The sequence below is a fragment of the Pan troglodytes genome, chromosome 19 (genome assembly GCF_028858775.2).
Source record: "Pan troglodytes isolate AG18354 chromosome 19, NHGRI_mPanTro3-v2.0_pri, whole genome shotgun sequence".
NCBI classification, from domain to species: domain Eukaryota; kingdom Metazoa; phylum Chordata; class Mammalia; order Primates; family Hominidae; genus Pan; species Pan troglodytes.
In genome coordinates, this window is record NC_072417.2 from 95464648 (window position 1) to 95484007 (window position 19360).

Sequence of the window (19360 nt, forward strand, 5' to 3'; positions counted from 1 at the left end):
GAGTTTTCTTCTATACATGTACAGGCTGGTCCTCAGTACAGACTCAAGAGAACTCTGTGCAGATTTCTGGAGCTCTTTTCTGCAGTTTCCTCCTTGCGGGATTCTGCCCTGAAATGCTGGCTCTTTCTGTGTCCCCAGACCCTAGTGCAGTCTCAGCTCCGTAAGGGTGCTCAGCTTTGCTCAGGCCCTGCTTCCCTCCCTGCACCGGCAGCCCAGAAACGGCCTTCAGGCAGAGGGCCAGGGCCCCAGGGTTCACCTTGCCTGTCTCCCTTCCCACAATGGTGGCGGTCTTGTCCGGGATCTCGGACTTGTCCAGGGTCTCGGTCTTGTTGGGGATCTCGGTCTTGTTTCACCAGTTGTCCAATGTCTGCAAACAGTTGTTTCATATACTTTGTCCAGTTTTCTAGTTGTTCATGCAGGAACATTAAAGTCTGGTCCTTGTAACTACGGCCTGGCCAGAAGCAGAAGTGAGTGCCAGCCGTTGTGTGGCCATAGAATAAATATTATCAGAAAGTAAGCCGATTTGGTTATTTCTTAATGTATTTACTTTGTTCTAAAAGTTATTTCAACACAAGTTACTTTCCTAAGTGGCAGTCATGGTTTCGTCACTACAATTTCAAGAAAAGAGCTAACAGACATCTACTTGACCATCTGTTTCTCAGAAAGTTCCGAGACTGCCCTGTCCTTTCAGAAGCCACAGGTCATGACAATCAGTGAAGGCGGGGGGCTGGGGTTGTCCGTGCCATTCAGGGCACCCCACTGCTCCCTTCTTGGCCAGAGCACTGGTTCTTGGATTCCTGTAGCTTCAGTGACAAGGTGCTGTGGGGCTGTGCGTCCAGCCTCATAAAATGTCACCAGTGTGACCCGCTCTCTCAGTCACAGCTTATCCTGAGAGCAGCAATGGGGCTAGAACGACAGGAGCAGGTAGTGAGAAACAAGAGAGCAGGGTCCTCTCCTTCCCGGACAGCAGGACTGTCCTGATCCCACTGCAAGGCTGCTGTGACGGTGGCCAGTGAGGCCCGCGCTGCATGTTTTTGCACACTGAGGAGCTGCCTCCATTCATTCCCCCTCGCATTCCTGGAGCCCACGTGCTCCTTACCAAGCTCGCCTCCTGGTTCATGTTTGGGTGAAGGGCTCCACTCCACGCCAGGCTGGGCGTGGGGCCCACACCTGTCATCTCAGCACTTTGGGAGGCCAAGGCGGCAGGACTGCTTGAGCCCAGGAGTTCGAGACCAGCCTGGGTGACATAGTGAGACCCCATTTCTACAAAAAAATAAAATAACATGTAAAAAGATTAGCCAGCTATGGTGATGTGCACCTGTAGTCTCAGCTACTCAGGAGACAAAGGCAGGAGGATCACTTGAGCCTGGAAAGTTGAGGCCACAGTGAACCAAGATTGTACCACTGCACTCTGGCCTGGGCAACAGAGCGAGAATAAAGTAAATAAATAAGAGCCCCAAGGCCCCCTTGCCTGCCCTGCAGCTTGGTCTTGCAGCTGTGTTGGGCTGTCCATCTCACCTTGGCCATCAGGAGCCTGACGTGCACCTTCTAGTGCAGGTTACCTGGGCCCTGAGGGGGTTCCCTCGTCAGTACACAGAGTGACGCCACAGATGGAAGAGTGGACTGTAACATTCCCTGCGCGTTTACAGAGGAGGTACAGACTGTTCTTCACTGTCCCCGTTTCTTAACATGTCACAGCCGGCTCCTCACCCATCCATGGCGGGGCCATCCCAACCTGCTCTCCTGAACGAAAGCCCTGGGTGTCATAAGAAGCACAAAAGTGCCTGCGGAGGTGGGGGCCAGAGGCAGCATGGGGACTTCTGGCTGGGTGAGGGGGGAGGGGCAGGGGCATGAGGATGAGCTGGTGCTGAGGCCAAATGCTCAGGGCATGTTTTTATGTCTTGGGAGCCCAGCTGGTCCTGCAGAGGCCAATCACACTGAAATGCCACTCTGGCGTTCTACCATCCTTTCAGGAAAGGCCCAGAACAGTCTCAGCTCAAAAGCACAGGACCCCAGGCAGGGGAGGGAGGGAGTGTGTCCTCGGCGCCCACTGGCTCCTGAATGCAGAGGCTGGCAGCCCCTGCAGGGCCACAGTGACTAGGTAGAGGGCAGCTGGAGCTCGGCTGTCACAATCCCGTGCTCTGTCTTCTCAGCGGCGAGGTGTGGGAGTGGAGACACGCTCACCCACAGCCACTCCATCCCCAGGCGTGGTCCCACTGGAGCCCACCAAACCTCTAAAATTGTAAACATGACTCTTAGCTGGAGGGCCACCTGTGGGGCAGGAGTGTGCCATGATTTGGCCCATACCTTGTTTGGATTTACTTAGTTGCCAATATTTTGAAAAGGAAACACTTTATATATAAAAAGAACAGGATTTCCAGCCTCTCTCAGAAAAATGGGAAGACAGGCTTGTTGGCCCCACACTGCCATGGAGGGCGGCCCTGGGGTGGCACTGACATGGCCTCGGAAGACCAAGCCCGCCCGCAGGGACACCACTGCCCCCACTCCACGAGGCTGGCAGTCACCCTGTGCATGGGCACCTAGTACCTTCTCTGCAGAGGAGGCTCTGGCCTGGACTGGATCCAGGGCTTGGATTCAGATCCTGATTCCACCAGCTGGGGCTGTGTGACTTTGGACTTGGCCTTCATCTGAGCAAAGAGCCCCAGCCTGCGGCAACCACTGGGGCCGAGCAGGGCGCAGTCACTGGAGCCCTGTGTGATCTCCGGCAGAGGCTCCACCAGCATTCGGGCTGTCCGGGAAGAGGGGGCAAGAGGGGGCAAGGGGGGCAAGAGGGGGCAAGAGGGGGTGGCTTTTGTCCTTCTTTCCCTTTGGATCTTTAGAGGAGAAAAGCCTGGCTACAAGGTGTCTTCAACACACAAAACTGCCCAGAAATGCTCTAATTCTACAAACAGTTTAAAAAAATTAACCGAGTTAGCAGCCAGTTAGCAGAATTATGCGACCTTAGGATACATTTTATGGGCCAGGCATGGTGGCTTACGCCTGTAATCCCAGCGCTTAGGGAGGCTGACATGGGAGGATTGCTTGAACCCAGGAGTTCAAACCCAGGCCCTCCCCCTGCTCTAATCAGACAAGTCCCTTCCGGAACTCCAGGGTGCAGAGCAAGGGCTGGGCCTTGGGACCCTCAGCTATGGGCTCTGTGGCCATGTAGCGTTGGGCCTCATTTCTGCATTTGACAATGGGATGGTAGTAGCTGTACAGCCTTAGCCTAAAGACCTGAGCACAGGTGAGACACCAGGTATGGTGTCTGGCACTTAGTAGGCACTCAACAAATACTCGAGGAAAACACACAGAACCATTCCCATTACATGTATCTGTAAACCAGGCTTGCAGCCCTCCCTCTGGTCTCCAGTCTAGGTACCCCCGCAGCAGGGCCCTCTCTGGAAAGCTCCTGTCTCCCTTTGAGTACCTGACTTTCAGAAGTCACAACAAACGCCCATTTTTTCTGTTGCCAGCTTTCCTAGTCCCCTTTGAAAAGGACAAAAATGTCAACAACACATAAACCACATATAAGATGGCCAATTGATAGGAAAAATGACCAACTTCATCATTTAAAAATGGCGAATTGGGCCAGGTGCGATGGCTCACGCCTGTAATCCCAGCACTTTGGGAGGCCGAGGTAGATCACTTGAGCCCAGGAGTTCGAGACCAGCCTGGGCTAACATGGGGAAAACCCATCTCTACAAAAAAGCCATAACCCCAACTACTCCAGGGGCTGAGGTGGGAGGATCACTTGAGCCCAGGAGGTGGAGTTTGCAGTGAGCTGAGATTGCACCACTGTACTGGGCGACAGAGGGAGATCCTGACTCAAACAACAACCAGGCAAATTAGGCCAGGTGCTCATGCCTGTAATCCAGCACTTTGGGAGGCCAAGGTGGGAGGACTGTTTGAGCCCAGGAGTTCAAGACCAGCCTGGGCAACATGGCAAGATCCTGTCTACAAAATGTAAAAAATTAGCCAGGTGTGGTGGTACGTGCCTGTGGTCCCAGCTACTCGGAATGCTGAGGAAGGAGGAATGCTTGAGCCCGGGAGGTTGAGAAGCCTGGGAGGTTGAGGCTTTAGTGAGCCATGGCTGCGGCACTACACTCCAGCCTGGGCGACGGAGTGAGACTCCATCTCAAAATACATACATAAAATAAAATGGACTAGAAAAAAAAAGGCAAATTAAAACCAATAATGAAGTATCAGTTTTGACTTATCAGATTGGCCAAACAAACAAACAAACCATTTGCTAAATCCACCAATACTGAGTGAGGAAAGGTGCCTCACGCCTGCAACCAGGAGCAGGGGGCCAACGTCCTGGGGGCAATTGGGTAACAGCGCTCAGAACTCAAACTGACCCTACCTTTGACCAGCTATTTCCCTTCTGATCTAACAGCAGCCTCTGTGAGCACGCAGGGCACACGCACGGGAGGTTCACTCGCTTAAGAGCTAAAAACGACAGGCCGTCCAAGTGTCCACAAACATCAGACACCAACACAAAGGGAGGTGAGCCGATGCGGCGGCTCACAAAACTACCAGAAAGATCTGTCGGCTCTGTGTGTACTGACATAAAAAATACTGCAGACATAAATAAAAAAGCAAGCTGCCCCCACGATATGCAATTGACAAGAAAAGAGGATATACACATATATTTTAAAAACCACTTCTGTTCTGAGGGTGGCTGGGGAGTCTGGAGGGGTGCAGGGGGACTGGGCAGTTGTGGCCTGGTGGGTAGGGACTGGGAGGGAGTAAGAGAAGAGGGAGAAGGAACACAGTCCACTGAAACCCGATGTGAGTGTTATCCATTAGCGCAGGACTGAAACCCGATGTGTTATTCATCAGTGCAGGATGCCCCACGCATCCGGAGATGGGCTTTGGAGCATCCTTTGCCCCAGCGAGGTGCGAGGTGCTCCGGAACTTGCGAGGCTTAGCTGCCCACACACGTGGGACAGACTGTTGGGTGGCTGGTCCCTGTACCGGCTCCTGAAAGGACATTTGGGCACTTGATACACACCCATAAGGTGCATTCTAGGGAGGTGGAGGCAGGCCTGCTGCAGGGGGTCGGCTTCAGAAGCAGGTACTTCTTTGGGGTGAGGTCAGACATCTGCCTGGGTGCTTCTCTGGAACTGCCTTGGGGAGAGCTTCCGTCCGCACTGGGTGCCACTCAGTCTGCCGCGCTTTTTATGTACGCTGACTTTTGTTGTGCTGCTGAAGAATATCTTTCCAGTTTGATGATTTTTCAGGTAAAAACACTACCTTAGAAATCTGTGATTTCTTCACCCGTATCTAAGGTTAACCCTCTTCCGGCCATTTGTAAATACTCCATTCTACTTCTGCGTATTTTCGTGGTTTGCCTTGGAGTCCCTCCCTCGGCCTGGAATGCCTGGTAGTGTGTGGTCCCCGTGAGAGGAAGCGGAGATCAGAGTGAGCTGTGTTCCCACCCTGCCAATTGTTGAATGGTTCTTTCTTTCCTTGGCTCCTGGAGAACAACTACATTCTTATCTACCAGGCTCCACTGAGCGGGCGGGAGGTGGGGGCGGGGGTGGGAGTGGGGGCAGGGGTGGGGATGGGGGTGGTGAGAAATTATGTCGTATTTTGATTAGAATGACACTACAGATTACTTTACTTTGAAGAAAACTGCTGCCTTTGTATATTTAATGCTTCCATCCAGGAAGTGTCATTTTTTTAAGCCTCAAACATTTTTTGGGATAATGCTTGGTAGTTTCTCTAGCATTATCTGAGACTAACATCTTCTGAGACTCCCGGGTTTTGTAGACTCGGGGCCTCCCATGCTCCCATCCCTCCCAGTTATCTCCCTGTACGTGGAGCAGACAGGAATCAAGGATCATGCCCCTGCACCTGTGGGTGCCCCCCCACCCCTGTGCACCTACGGGTACCCCACCTGCAGACCATGCCCCTGCCCTCCGAGACATTCTGAAGCAGACCGATGGAATCAAGTTTAGGAAGAAAAATGGCATGGCCTGGGGCTGGTGCAGGAAGGAAGGAAGCTGGATGGGGGACAGGTCTCTTGGGCAGCCTTTGGAGGAGGCAGGTGCTGGGCAAACAAAGAGGGTGCCTGCAGGTGCTGCAAGGTCTGCAGGTGGGGTACCCACAGGGGCACAGGGGTTGGGGGGCACCCACAGGTGCAGACAGGCTGGAGCTGGAGTGCAGGTAGCTGGGGGAAGAAGGGAGGGAGATGAGGTTGGACGTGCTGGGCCCCACCAGTCTGTGTGGGAGGCCTATCTATCTGAGGCTGTCATAAAAATGCAGGTGAGAGAGGGGGCTAGGCTTGGAGGTGGGTCCTCCAAAGAGCCGCATCCAGGGTGTATGGGGGAGCCCCGACTCCAGCCAGCCGTTCCAGCCTCAGAGGTTGGCCGTGCCCTGGGACGGGGTGACTGCTGGGTCTGGATAGGTTGGCAAAGCAGGGCTGAGGACATGAGCAGGAGGGTGGCTCGGGGCCTATCCCAGGTCCAAGAGAAGTATGGCTGTTCAACACAGCTGTGTGACGTTGTGACTAAACACCATATCCTACAATAGTCGTTCATGTCATTAATTTAGATGCCACTAAATTGTTAACTATTTCAGTATCATTTCATTATTATTATTATTATTTTTTTGCAGAGATGTTGCCCAGGCTGGTCTTGAACTCCTGGGCTCAAGTGATCCGCCCACCTCAGCCTCCCAACGTGCTGGGTTTCCAGGCTGAGTCACTGTGCCTGGCAACATTATTACTTTAAACTGCAATCGTGACTGTGTAGTGCGCATACTCTGTTACCCACAATGCATGGAACATGTTTAAAAAAGAGGAGGAAACTTCCTGTCCGTTTCTAGAACGGAGCTTTCAGACTGCTTGTCTGGCGAGCGACTGCCGAGCTGCGCTCTGTCCTAGTGTCGGTGCACTGGAGGCGCAGTGTCGCATCTTAACCAGAAACCCGGTGCCCTTAAGTGGCACCCCTTACTTCACCAATGCAGTTTCCAAGGTTTTAAGGAAAGTATTCTTACATGAAGTAAAAATATCACACAGATAATTCAGTTAAGCATGCTCAAATATTCAAAACACAAGGAAAGCATCAAGATACTTCGCAGATCATTAAACAACCCAACTGCATGAACCACTTTAGTCTTTTCCTAAATCCTTCACAGGGTGAATCAAAAGCCCTATGGACTTATGCTGAAATGTATCTTTCTTGCTTGCTTTTTTTTTGAGATGGCGTCTCACTCTGTCGCCCAGGCTGGAGTGCAGTGGTGCAATGCCAGCTCACTGCAAGCTCCGCCTCTCGGGTTCACAGCATTCTCCTGCCTCAGCCTTCCGAGTAGCTGGGACTACAGGCGTCCGCCACCACGCCCGGCTAATTTTTTGTATTTTTAGTAGAGACAGGGTTTCACCGTGTTAGCCAGGATGGTCTCGATCTCCTGACCTAGTGATCCACCCACCTCGGCCTCCCAAAGTGCTGGGATTACAGGCATAAGCCACCACGCCCGGCCTCTTGCTTGCTTTTTAATTGCAACACCGATGCTAAGAAATACCAGCCATTGCCAGGCATGGTGGCTCCTGCCTGTAATCCCAGCTATTCAGGAGGCTGGGACAGGAGGATTGCTTGAGGCCAGGAGTTCTAGCCCAGTCTGTGCAACATAGTGAGACCGTGTTTCTAAAATAAATAATAAAGAAAAAATAAATACCAGCCACCCTGTCTCAGCCTAGGGAGGCAGGGGCATGGCAGGGCCTGCATCTGGCCACCTCCTCCACCTGCTGAGGCCCCCAGTGCTTCCCCAGCTTTCCTGCCAAGAGGCCCCAGTGCTACTGAGCTGCAGGCAGCAGGCTCTCGAGGACATGACCTCACTCACAGGGCTCAGGGTCTAAGACTCTGTTAAGACAGGCTCCTGGAGCCGGGTCATAGGGAGGCAACATGACCCCCACAGCCAGGAGATGGACAGCAGGTCTGCTGAGGGCTCTGGGCAGCTTCTCCCTCCCTGATTAAAAGAAAAAGAATCAGGAGAGAGAGGCCCTTCACCTTTTGGCCTTCTCAGGGGATGGTGGGAGTGTCTGCAGCCATTGCGGAGCCATTAGGAGAAAAGAGAATCCCAGAGGGGCCACCTGAGGCCTGTTGACCTGGGACTGAGGGCTCCGATGAGCTCCTGGGCCTCAGTCAGCGCGTCCTGCCATGGGGCCGTGCATGCCGCCTGCTGAGACCATTTTGGGCACTCGGGGTACGGACCCCTCAGTTCCCTCCTTATTTTAGCGAAGCGTGTCATTTTCCACAGTTACCACGAGGAGATAAAGGCCGGGAAGCTCTGGTTCACGTCACTTTCATATCCTGTCCTGTGACTTGTAGCTAAAAGCATCTTAACTGATCCACACCAGCCCGCCTTCCCTCCCAGGCCACCCACACTCTCAGCCTCGGTGGACGTGTGCCGCTGTGTCAGGAACGCTCCTTCCTGCAGCACGGCCTCGGCCCCAGGTGACTCCTGTGGTCACCAGCTCCCTGGTCTCACAGAGAGCTTGGTGGCCCTCTTCACTCTCTGCCGGATCTGCTTTCTGAGGCGCCAGCCCACCATTTTACAATCCGCTTTCTCAAGCCTCCTACACCGCTCCTTCCTCCTTCAGAGCCTGTGGCCGGCCTCGGGCTCTCAGCCTGGATGCCGAGCATGTAAGAGGAAATGAAAGGAATCTGCCAGAACCATTTCCCACCACCAGGCCAGCTGCTGGGACCACGGACAGCCTCCCTGGGGCCTGTGCACTCCCGCACGGTGGAGGCTGCCCTGGCCACTGCTGCAGACCCTTTGCAAGGGCGTCTGTCCAGCAAGCAGCTCAGAAGTTGGAGCAAGCATCTCCCTCAGGCCCAGGGCAGGTGCTTGTGGCGCTCTAGGACTCGGAGGGCAGGTGCTCGTGGTTGCTCTAGGACTCGGTCCCCAGGCAGGGCAGGTGCTTGTGGCGTGCTAGGACTCGGAGGGCAGGTGCTCGTGGTCGCTCTAGGACTCGGTCCCCAGGCCTGGGTTCCTCAGCTGAGATGCATACCCACTGCACCTGCAGCCACTGCCTGCCCAGCTGCCTGCTATGTGGACAGAGCCCTTGGTCTCTGACCCAGAAGCCTTCTGTCTCCCGCCAGGCTTGCTTGTCAGCTTGCAGGCTGGGCAAGTGCACAGCACTGGCTTCAATCAACCTTCTGGCTTCGGCGCCCACCTCTGCCTCTGTCCTATTAAAGGCCAGCCCTGCACACGGGCACCGAGCCCCTTCCCCTGCCTCCTCCAGGACTTCTCTCCTGAGTCATCCCATTTCCCACTGCCTACCGGCAGGCTTTACATGACAGCTTGTGAGCCTCCCCTCTTGACTCCACATCTTCATAAATATGGCCTCTTTTCACTGCTGATTTTCAGAGCAAAGTTTCTTGGATATGTTGTCCATCCCATCTCCCATCCTCTCCCCAAGCCGGGAAGGATTGAATGAAAATTCTACTACCCCCCGAGACCACACTTAAGACCACCAGTGACCTTCACCTTACAAAAAAGCAGGGGCTGCTTCTCTGTCCTGACCTAACTGGACCTACCTGTAGCGTTCCACTGCACAGTTTAACCACTCCTTCCCTCCTAATAACTTTTTTTTTTTTTTTTTTTGTAGAGACAGGGTCTTGCTCTCTCACCCAGGCTGGAGTGCAGTGTGTAATCACAGCTCACTGCAGCCTAGAACTCCTGGGCTCAAGTGATCCTCCTGCCTCTGTCTCCCAAAGTGCTGGGATTACAGGCATGAACCAGTGTGCCCGGCCCTTTTTTTTTTTTTTTTTTTTGAGATGATGTCTCACTACATTGTCCAGGCTGGTGTGGAACCTCTGAGTTCAAGCGATCCTCCCACTTTAGCCTCCCCAAATGCTGCAATTACAGGAGTGAGCCACTGCCCGGCCTATAGCAATTTTCATGTCAAACAAAATAGGTTTTTTGGTGAAATACAACATGAGGGGTTATGAGGGATGTTACATACTGGTAAAGGGAGGAAAAGATCAAGAAGGCAAAAAACCTGAACATGTATGCGCCTAACAGTGGACCTCAAAACACATAAAGCAACAATTGACAAAAACAGATAGATTGATAATTGTAGTTTAAGAACTAATATTTCCCTCTCAGAAGAGTTAAAATCACAGTAATTTAATTCTCTGACCAGAATGTAAAAATATTAGAAATCAGTAACAGACAAAAAAATAAAATTCCACAAATCTAGAAACTTAAGGAAAAATTCCATTTAAGTTAAAGCAAAATGAGTTGAGTTATAAGTCCTACAAGGGAAAGACAAGGGAAACATGAGGATGTTGAGATTTATGAGACATGGTTAAAGCAAAGCAACGCTTGGAGGAATATGCATTTCTTTGGCTGCATTGATCAGAAAACAAGACAGATTTCAGACTTGAAGAAGGCGTCACGAAGCTAGCACTCTCCACTATCCTTGTAAATCATCCAAAAGCAAAAAAAAAAAAAAAAAAAAAAAAAAGATAATGAAAAGCAAAAATGCAAACTTCATTTTCATTAAAACTAAGAGCTAGAATTGGTGGTGGTGGTGGGGGCTACCAAAGGCTGCAGGAACTCGTCAAGGGCTGTGCCAAAGACATGCAGATGCCTCGTTACAGACCCCAGAAAGAGCAGAGGGCATTTCTCAAAGGCAAGGGCACGCCCTGAGGGTAGGACCTAATTCCTTGTTTCAGGAGTAGGAACATGGGCTGGCAGCAAGTGCTTCCCTGACCTTGTTCCGTTCCTGGAAGAGAGGAGGGAGAGTGAACCAGGAACAGAACAGGCCCTATCTGCAAAGTGCAGTATCTGTGGGGAAAGGGAAGAGAGAAGCTGTATCAGCTGTTAAAAGCCTGATAGGTGGAGACTTGTATTTAAAGCTAAAATCAACGACATGACTCTGCTGGGCTGCAAGATGGTTCTGGCTTCATTTTCCATACAAACTTTTTCAAATAGCTAGTCAAGTAAAAATTTACCTGTTCTAAAGATGAGGCCAGGCACGGTGGCTCATGCCCGTAATCCCAGCACTTTGAGAGCGTAAGGTGGGAGGATCACTTGAGCCTAGGAGTTCAAGACGAGCCTGGGCAACAGAGCGACACCTTGTCCCTACAAAAAACTAAAACAATCTTAGCTGAGAGTGGTGGCATGTCCCTGTGGTCCCAGCTACTTGGGAGGCTGAGGTGGGAGAATCACTTGAGCCCAAGAGGTCAAGGCTGCAGTGAGCTGAGATTGCCACACTGCACTCTAGCCTCGGTGACAGAATGGGACACTGTCTCTAAAAAGAGAAAAAGAAAAAAAAAATGAGGGGGGAGCCAAGAAACGAAAGTGCTCCAAGAGAAAAGGAGAAAGGAAACAAGCAAACGAATGAACACGAACGTCTCCAGAAGAACTTTCCATTGAGTTGATGAAAATTTGGACAAAATGTTTTGTGGTGAATTAAAAACGCAAGGAGGCGGTGCCCCTAAGAATCCTGAGCACAGAGGAGAGCCACGGAGTGCAGGTGGGAGGGTCAGGAAGACGGAGTGGGACGCGGCTGCGTGGAAGACAGAGAGAAACGCGCCACATTCGTGATGCCAGCACTGGAGCACACGGGGAACGGAAGCCACACAACCCCATTCCTTCCTAAGGCAGAAGTGAAGCTGCGTCAACCCTAAGAACACTTACAATAGTGTTTGTGGGGAGGGGCTGGGGGAACCAGACTCAGACAAGCCAAGTCTAAAAATTATATACAAAAAAGGCCGGGCATGGTGACTCACGCCTGCAGTCTCAGCACTTTGGGAGGCTGAAGCGGGAGGATCGTTTGAGCCCAGGAATTTGAGATCAGCTTGGGCAACATAGGGAGACACCATCTCTACTAAATTTTTTTTTTTTTTGAGGCAGAGTCTCATTCCGTCACCCAGACTGGAGTGCAGTGGTGCAATCTCAGCTCCCTGCAACCTCCACCTCCCAGGTTCAAGTGATTCTCATGCCTCAGCCTCCCAAGTAGCTGGGATTACAGGCATGCGCCACCAGGCCCAGTGAATTTTTGTATTTTTCGTAGAGACGGGGTTTCACCATGTTGGCCAGGCTGGTCTTGAACTCCTGACCTCAACTGATCCACCTGCCTTAGCCTCCCAAAGTGCTGAGATTATAGGCACGAGCCACTGCCTCCAGTCCTCTCTCTACTAAATTTAAAAAGAAAGAAAAAAGAAAAAACAAATACATGCAAATAACCAAGAAAACCCTGAGAGAGAAGGATAAAGAGGAGATCCTACATCAGCCAGACATGTAAAAGGACCAGGAAGTGACACTGATTCTGACCCAATGGAACTGCCTGTGAACAGACTGAGAGTGGCCGAACGAACCGTCCGGATATAGCTCCAAACGCACATGGAACATTTAGCACCATGACAAAGGTGGGAGTCCGAATACGTGGGAAGCGTGAGCGATGGAAAACTGGGAGCCATTGCCACTTTGGGGGTTAATAAGAAGTGGTTCTGGCCAGGCACGGTGGCTCACCCCTGTAATCCCAGCACTCTGGGAGGCCGAGGTGGGTGGATCAACTGAGGTCAGGAGTTCGAGACCAGCCAGGCCAGCATTGTGAAACCCTGTCTCTACTAAAAATACAAAATTAGCCTCGAGTGGTGGCGGGTGCCTGTAGCTCCAGCTACTGGGGAGGCTGAGGCAGGAGAATCATTTGAACCCGGGAGGTGGAGCTTGCAGTGAGCTGAGATCGCACCATTGCACTCCAGCCCGAGCAACAAGAGCAAAACTCCATCTCAAAGGAAAAAAAAAAAAACAGACAAGATAAAAAACAAGGACATTAAATTACATAAAAATAAAAAATATGAACATAAAAAACACCATAATAAACATTTAAAAACATGAAGAACTGGGAGAAAACATTTAAATTGTTGTCACCAAAAAGGCCTAATTTCTATCACATATAATGAGCTGCTACAAATCAATAAGAAAGACCACAATCTAATATACAAATGGGCAGATAACTGAAGAACAGGGAAAGGAAGTGGCTCCTAAACACACACGAAGATGCACGACCTCCCAGCAGAGGCGCTGATGCCAATCCCGCTGCCACCGGCAAAAGTTCCGTGTGGCTACAGGACTCTCAGACACTGCTGCTGGGAGCAGCCTCTGGGTGGGCGGCGGAGGCTGAGGCGATGCTGTCCACCACACGTGGCATGCGGGCAGCCTTGACTAAGCAAGCCCCTGGGGCACGTACACGTGTGTTTTCACACACACTGCAGCCTGTAAGGTTACTATTCTAACAGTATCTGTGACGGTAAAGGACTGGAAATAGCCTAAAATGCGCATGAAGGAGAGAATGATTAAATGAATGAGGCACACCCTCATGACGGAAGACAGAAGCTGTAAGGTAAGAAGGGGACGCCCTCCATGCAGGCACACAGGAAGGACGCACGCTCCCGCCCCAACCACATCACACGTCCCGCAACTCCAGCTGCCTCGAAGCAGCATCTGTTTCCCTCCACCCTTCTCGCTACATCACAGACCCATGCAGTCCCCACAAGGTGCACCCTTCAAACAGACTTTTCTGAAAACTTCCTGAGACCAGTAGCAGGAGCTGGCACTGTGACCTGCTGAGTTTACCAGGCCTATGACTTAGGTGCAGAGAAGAGCCTCAGGGGGGCAATGTCCGCGCAGCAAAGCAGGACGAGGATGAGGATGCGGCTGACACTTGTCTGGCCCGTGAGGCTGAGCATCACTGGGGTCGGCCTGGCTCTTCCCCGGGAGCATCGCTGGGGTCGACCTGGCTCTTCCCCAGGAGCAGGGCCGTCTAAAGTGCACCAATGCCCACGCGTTTCACCTGGGCTCCATTCTAAGTCAGCCTGCGCCCGGGTGTACAGTGCTCCATTCTAAGTCAGCCTGCGCCCGGGTGTACAGTGCTCTATTCTAAGTCAGCGTGCGCCCGGGTGTACAGTACTGCGCTAGGAAATGGCATGGTTTCTGCCCTTCAGGGCTTTGCACCATAACCCGGGAAACACTCAGGTGCCAAATGAGAGGTAAGGAGACTCCATGCATTACTCAACCAAAGTGCAGGGATTTCAGGGTGCAGGAGGCACGCAGGGTGCTGACTCTCCACATGCCCCTCGGAGAGGGTGGCCCTCGCCAGCTGCCAGCTGTGGGCAGCTCCTGGGGAGGGCAGTCTCCTACCTGGAGCTGAGTTACCCTGGGAGGTGACACCAGAAGGGCTGGATCCCAGGTCTAGCAACCTCCATGTGTCCTGCAGGGTGCCACTGGCAAAGGAGGAGGAGCTGTGGGATTGGCGACCATGCTCCTCAGGGTGCTCGGGAGCCTGGGGTGGCTTTGGGGACCTGTCTTCTTTCTGCCGCGGTGATTTACAGGTCACCGTGTGGATGCTGTGTTGTGTCTAGAAAAGACATCATCGTCTTGAAAGCCACCCTCTCCAACCCAGAGGAAGCCACAGGACTCCCCCCAACCACTCCCCTCGGAGCAGGAAGGCGACAGTGGGCCTGGCTTAAAGGCCCAGGCAGATGCTCCCAGGATCACCCAGGAGAGGCAGCTGCAGACAGGGATGCATCCGGGGAGCGAGTCTCAGCGCTGGGAACGCTGAGTGTGGGCAGGGCCTGAATCTCAGTGCTCGTCTCAACACTTAAATGACAAAACATGTCCAGGGCAGAGGCTGTTTCGTTTCGATGGGGAATGAGCTGAAATGCAGGGCAGATACCCTGAGGGGCACAGAAAGGAAAGGCCAGCGTGGGCCCCATGTGCTTTAGGGGTCCCGGGGCCCTCCCAACACCCTTACCACCCTTGTGGAACCACCCGGCAAACGCTCTGCAGCTCACCCTGCCATTGTGAGCAGTCCCTGATGACGGCACAAAGGCAGGCATGCAGAGCGAAGGCCCCTCCGAGAGGCCCAGAGCACCCAGGCCCCGGCTTCCCTGCTGGCCACACCCCACACAGCTGCACTTGCTCGGGCGCCGCCACTCTCACCTTCGGGCCTTGCAGGGCGTCAAGTCTGCTGCCCACCTGTGCTGAGCGGGGCTGGTGCTTTCCCAAGTGTCTGGAAGGAGCCTCATCCTTGGCACTCTTGGCGTCCTGCCATGGGGATTTAAATGAGAGGACTCTGGTATTCACATGTACTGATGGTGCATGTCAGTGAGTTTTCCCACAAGATTGGGAAGAAATGCCTTCCCACATTTCTGGTATTAAAGACTCACATCATTTGGTGACAGCCCGGACTGAAGGGACCTGTTTCCCAGACAGGAGGAATGGAGCAGGCTTCCCCAGTCATTCATTCCCAGGAGCCTCCTCTGCAAGGCCAGGGCAGCCTATGCATGGCCTGCCTGGGGTGAGAGCCCCCTGGCCCAAGATGGACACGAGTGGCCCCCAGTGACACCACCTGGCCGATCCTGCTTTTTTTTTTTTTTTTTTGAGACGGAGTCTCGCTCTGTCTCCCAGGCTGGAGTACAGTGGCGTGATCTCGGCTCACTGCAACCTCCGCCTCCTGGGTTCAAGTGATTCTCCTGTCTCAGCCTCCCAAGTAGCTGGGATGACAGGCACCCACCACCATGCCCAGCTAGTTTTTATATTTTTTTTAGTATAGACAGGGTTTCACCATATTAGCCAGGCTGGTCTTGAACACCTGACCTCAGGTGATCCGCCCGCCTTGGCCTCCCAAAGTGCTGGGATCACAGGTGTGAGCCACCACGCCTGACCTGATCCTACTTCTTGAACCTATCACTGGTGCCTCTGCCCGCCCCATGCCTGATATCTCCCCCCTTCTGGAGGGAAGACTGTGGAAAGGAAGCCAAAAGAGGGCACTAGGGAGCAAACCCTAAGAACATGGAAAGGAAACGTGGAGGAAAACAGAAAGGGAAATTCAAAGCAGTGGGACCTGTACAGAGCCATGGACAATAGATGGCCTGCAAGGAGGCTGTGGAACGAGCCCAGCCCTGCCCCTTCCCAGGCACACCATGAGTGTGCCCACAACGGTGGATGCAGAGTGTACTCGGCCCACGTTTACCAACGTTTGCCTGTTCACCCGAGGAATGCACATGCATGAGGTCTGATGTAAGGTCCCTGATGCCAGTGATCACGGGCACAGCCTGATACTTGCTGCCCCCCGGGCTTCGTCCCCGGTGCCTTCTGATCAGACCCTTTGCCTGTTTGTCACAGGGTGATTTGTCTTTTTCTTATTGATCTGTAGGAGTTCTTTTCTGTATTTGTATCTTATTTCTTCTCATATGGCACCATTTACTATTAAAAATAAAGAGGAACCCCTTGGGAGGCTGAGGCAGGAGGATCACTGGAGCCCAGAGTTCTAGGTTCCAGTGAGCCTGGATCACACCACTGCACTCCAGCCTGGGCAACAGAGCAAAACTCTGTCTCAAAAAATAAATAAATAAAAAATTAGGCTGGGCACGGTAGCTCACACCTGTAATCCTAGCACTTCGGGAGGCCGAGGTGAAAGAATCCCTTGACTCCAGGAGTTTAAGATCAGCCTGGGTAACATATTGAGACCCCCTATCTGTACAAAAAAAATTTAAGAATTAGACAGGTGTGATGGCGCACACCTGTGGTCCCAGCTACTACGGAGGCTGAGGTGGGAAGATAATGTGAGCCTGGGAGGTCCAGGCTGCAGTGAGCTGTGATGTCATCATGGCACTCCAGCCTGGGGAGCAGAGACCCTGTCTCAAAACATTTTTTTTTGAGACAGAGTCTCGCTCTGTCGCCCAGGCTGGAGTGCAGTGGCGTGATCTCAGCTCACTGCAACCTCCGCCTCCTGGGTTCAAGCGATTCTCCTGCCTCAGCCTCCCGAGTAGCTGGGATTATAGGTGCCTACCACCACAACTGGCTAATTTTTGTATTTTTAGTAGAGATGGGGTTTTGTCATGTTGGCCAGGCTGGTCTCGAACTCCTGACCTCAGGTGATCTGCCCGCCTCAGCCTCCCAAAGTGGCTGGGATCACTGGTGTGAGCCACCACGCCCAGCCCCTTTTTTTGGGGCGGGGGGTGGGGGACGGAATCTCACTCTGTCACCCAGGCTGGAGCGCAATGGCACTATCTCAACTCACTGCAACCTCTGCCTCCCGGGTTCAAGTGATTCTCCTGGCTCAGCCTCCCGAGTAGCTGGGATTACAGGCGCCTGCCACCACGCCTGGCTAATTTTTTATATTGTTGGTAGAGATGAGGTTTTGCCATGTTGCCCAGGCTGGTCTCGAACTCCTGACCTCAGGTGATCCACCCGTCTCGGCCTCCCAAAGTGCTGGGATTACAGGCATGAGCCACTGGGCCCAAATATTGGCCACATTTTTTTTAAAAGAAAAATAAATTTAGGCCAGGTGTGTTAGCTCATGCCTGTAATCCCAGCACTTTGGGAGGCTGAGACAGGTGGATTACTTGAGGTCAGGAGTTTGAGACCAGCCTGAGTGACACGGTGAAACCCTGTCTCTATTAAAAAACAAACAAACAAACAAAAATTAGCCAGGCATGGTGGTGCGTGCCTGTAGTCCCAGCTACTTGGGAGGCTGAGGTGGAAAGATCACTTGAGCCTAGGAGACAGACGTTGCAATAAGCCGAGACTGTGCCACTGCACTCCAGCCTGGGCGACAGAGCAAGACCCTGTCTCAAATATAAATAAATAAATTTTAAAAAGAAATAAAAAAGGAAACACAAAGCAGTCTTGGCTCCATAGAGTTTTCTTTTCTCAGTTTTAAGAGTTATTTCTTATGCCTGTAATCCCAGCACTTTGGGAGGCTGAGGCAGGAGGATCACTTGAGTTCAGGAATTCAAGGCCAGCCTGGGCAACATGGCAAAACCCTATCTCTACAAAAAATACAAAAATTAAGGCCAGGCATGCTGGCGGGCGCCTGTAATCCTAGCTACTTGGGAGGCTGAGGCAGGAGAATGGCGTGAACCCGGGAGGCGGAGGTTGCGGTGAGCCCAAATTACGCCACTGCACTCCAGCCTTGGGTGACAGAGCGAGACTGTGTCTCAAAAAAAAAAAAAAAAAAAAAAGAATAAATAAGAAAGGATAGCCAAGAAAATTTTGTAAAGGAACAGAAATAAGGTCAAGCTTGCTCTAACAGATATTAAAATAGGTCACAAAGCCACAGTATTTAAAGCGGTATAGTACCATTTCAGGAACAGACAACTCATTGGAACTGTGCAGAAAACCCCAAAATCAATGCAGAAGCTGAACTTCTCAAGGCTGCAACATGAGACAGATCCACAGTCTACAAAACACTGCCTGACTTTTCAAAAAGACACGGAAAGGCGGAGGGAGTGTTCTGGGTTAAAGGATGAAAACACAAGAGCCAGATGCAGTGGGAATTCGGGACTGGCTCTGAGGTTACGGAAAATTAGCAAGGAACACACATAAATCACCCACAGAAGAAGAACTATAAATGGCCAATAAATAGATTGAAGCATTTAATGTCACTAAGGATATAAGAAATTTCCTTCTTTCTTTGTTTTTTGGTAGAGACAGGGTCTCGCTGTGTTGCTCTGGCGGGTCTTGAACTCCTGGGCTCAAGCAGTTCTCTCACCTCAACCTCCTGAGTCTGGGGTTACAAGGTGTGCACCACCACACATGGGTAATTTATTTTTATATTTATCTTTCTGTAGAGACAGCCTTGCTTTTTTTTTTTTTTTTTTGAGACGGAGTCTTGCTCTGTCGCCCAGGCTGGAGTGTAGTGGTGCCATCTCGGCTCACTGCAGCCTCTGCCTCCTGGGTTCAAGCAATTCTCCTGCCTCAGCCTCCCCAGTAGCTGGCATTACAGGCGAGTGCCACCATGCCCGACTAATTTTTGTATTTTTAGTAGAGACGGGGTTTCACCATGTTGGTCAGGCCGGTCTCAAACTTTTGACCTCATGATCCACCCGCCTCGGCCTCCCAAAGTGCTGGGATTATAGGCGTGAGCCACCGCACCTGGCCATCTTGCTATCTTTTTAAAGATACAAGTTGTGGCTGGGTGCACTGACTCATGCCCATAATCCCAGTACTTTGAGAGGCCATGGTGGGCAGATCGCTTGAGCCCAGGAGTTCAAGACCAGCCTGGGCAACATGGCAAAACTCCATTTATACAAAAATTAGCCATTAGGCATGGTGGTGCACACCTGTGGTCCCAGCTACTTGGAAGGCTGAGGTGGGAGGATCACTTGAGCCTAGGAAGTCGAGGCTGCAGTGAGCTGTGATTGCACCACTGCACTCCAGCCTGGGGGACAGAGCCAGGCCCTGTCTCAAAGGAAAAAAAAAAAGAGAAGTTTTTGGGTTCTGGGTGACAGAGCCAGGCCCTGTCTCAAAAAAAAAAAAAAAAAAAAAAAAGATAGAAGTTTTTGGGTTTTTTTTCACTTATCATACCAGATTAAAAAAATAGTACCCAGATATG

The 19360-nt window shown here is 51.9% G+C and overlaps 1 protein-coding gene across 15 annotated transcripts in view; it reads right to left on the reverse strand.

Annotated features, from left to right (window-relative positions):
• The window catches only part of CCDC57 (coiled-coil domain containing 57), a 114637-nt gene that overhangs the window by 11012 nt on the left and 84265 nt on the right, over positions 1 to 19360 (reverse strand). For 10 of the 15 annotated variants that reach the window (XR_010153405.1, XR_010153406.1, XR_010153408.1 and 7 more), the window contains 2 exons: positions 14962 to 15066; positions 14161 to 14377 (listed from right to left, as the gene is read on the reverse strand). Coding sequence is in view for 9 of the 15 variants with exons in the window: in XM_063800056.1 (XP_063656126.1) it covers positions 14161 to 14377; positions 14962 to 15066 (322 nt within the window). In the remaining 6 variants the exon portion in view is untranslated. Of the gene's footprint in view, positions 1 to 524; positions 907 to 1099; positions 1264 to 13302; positions 14378 to 14961; positions 15067 to 19360 lie in introns of those variants that run through there. The other 5 variants (XM_063800051.1, XR_010153407.1, XM_063800055.1 and 2 more) reach the window with 4 other exon arrangements.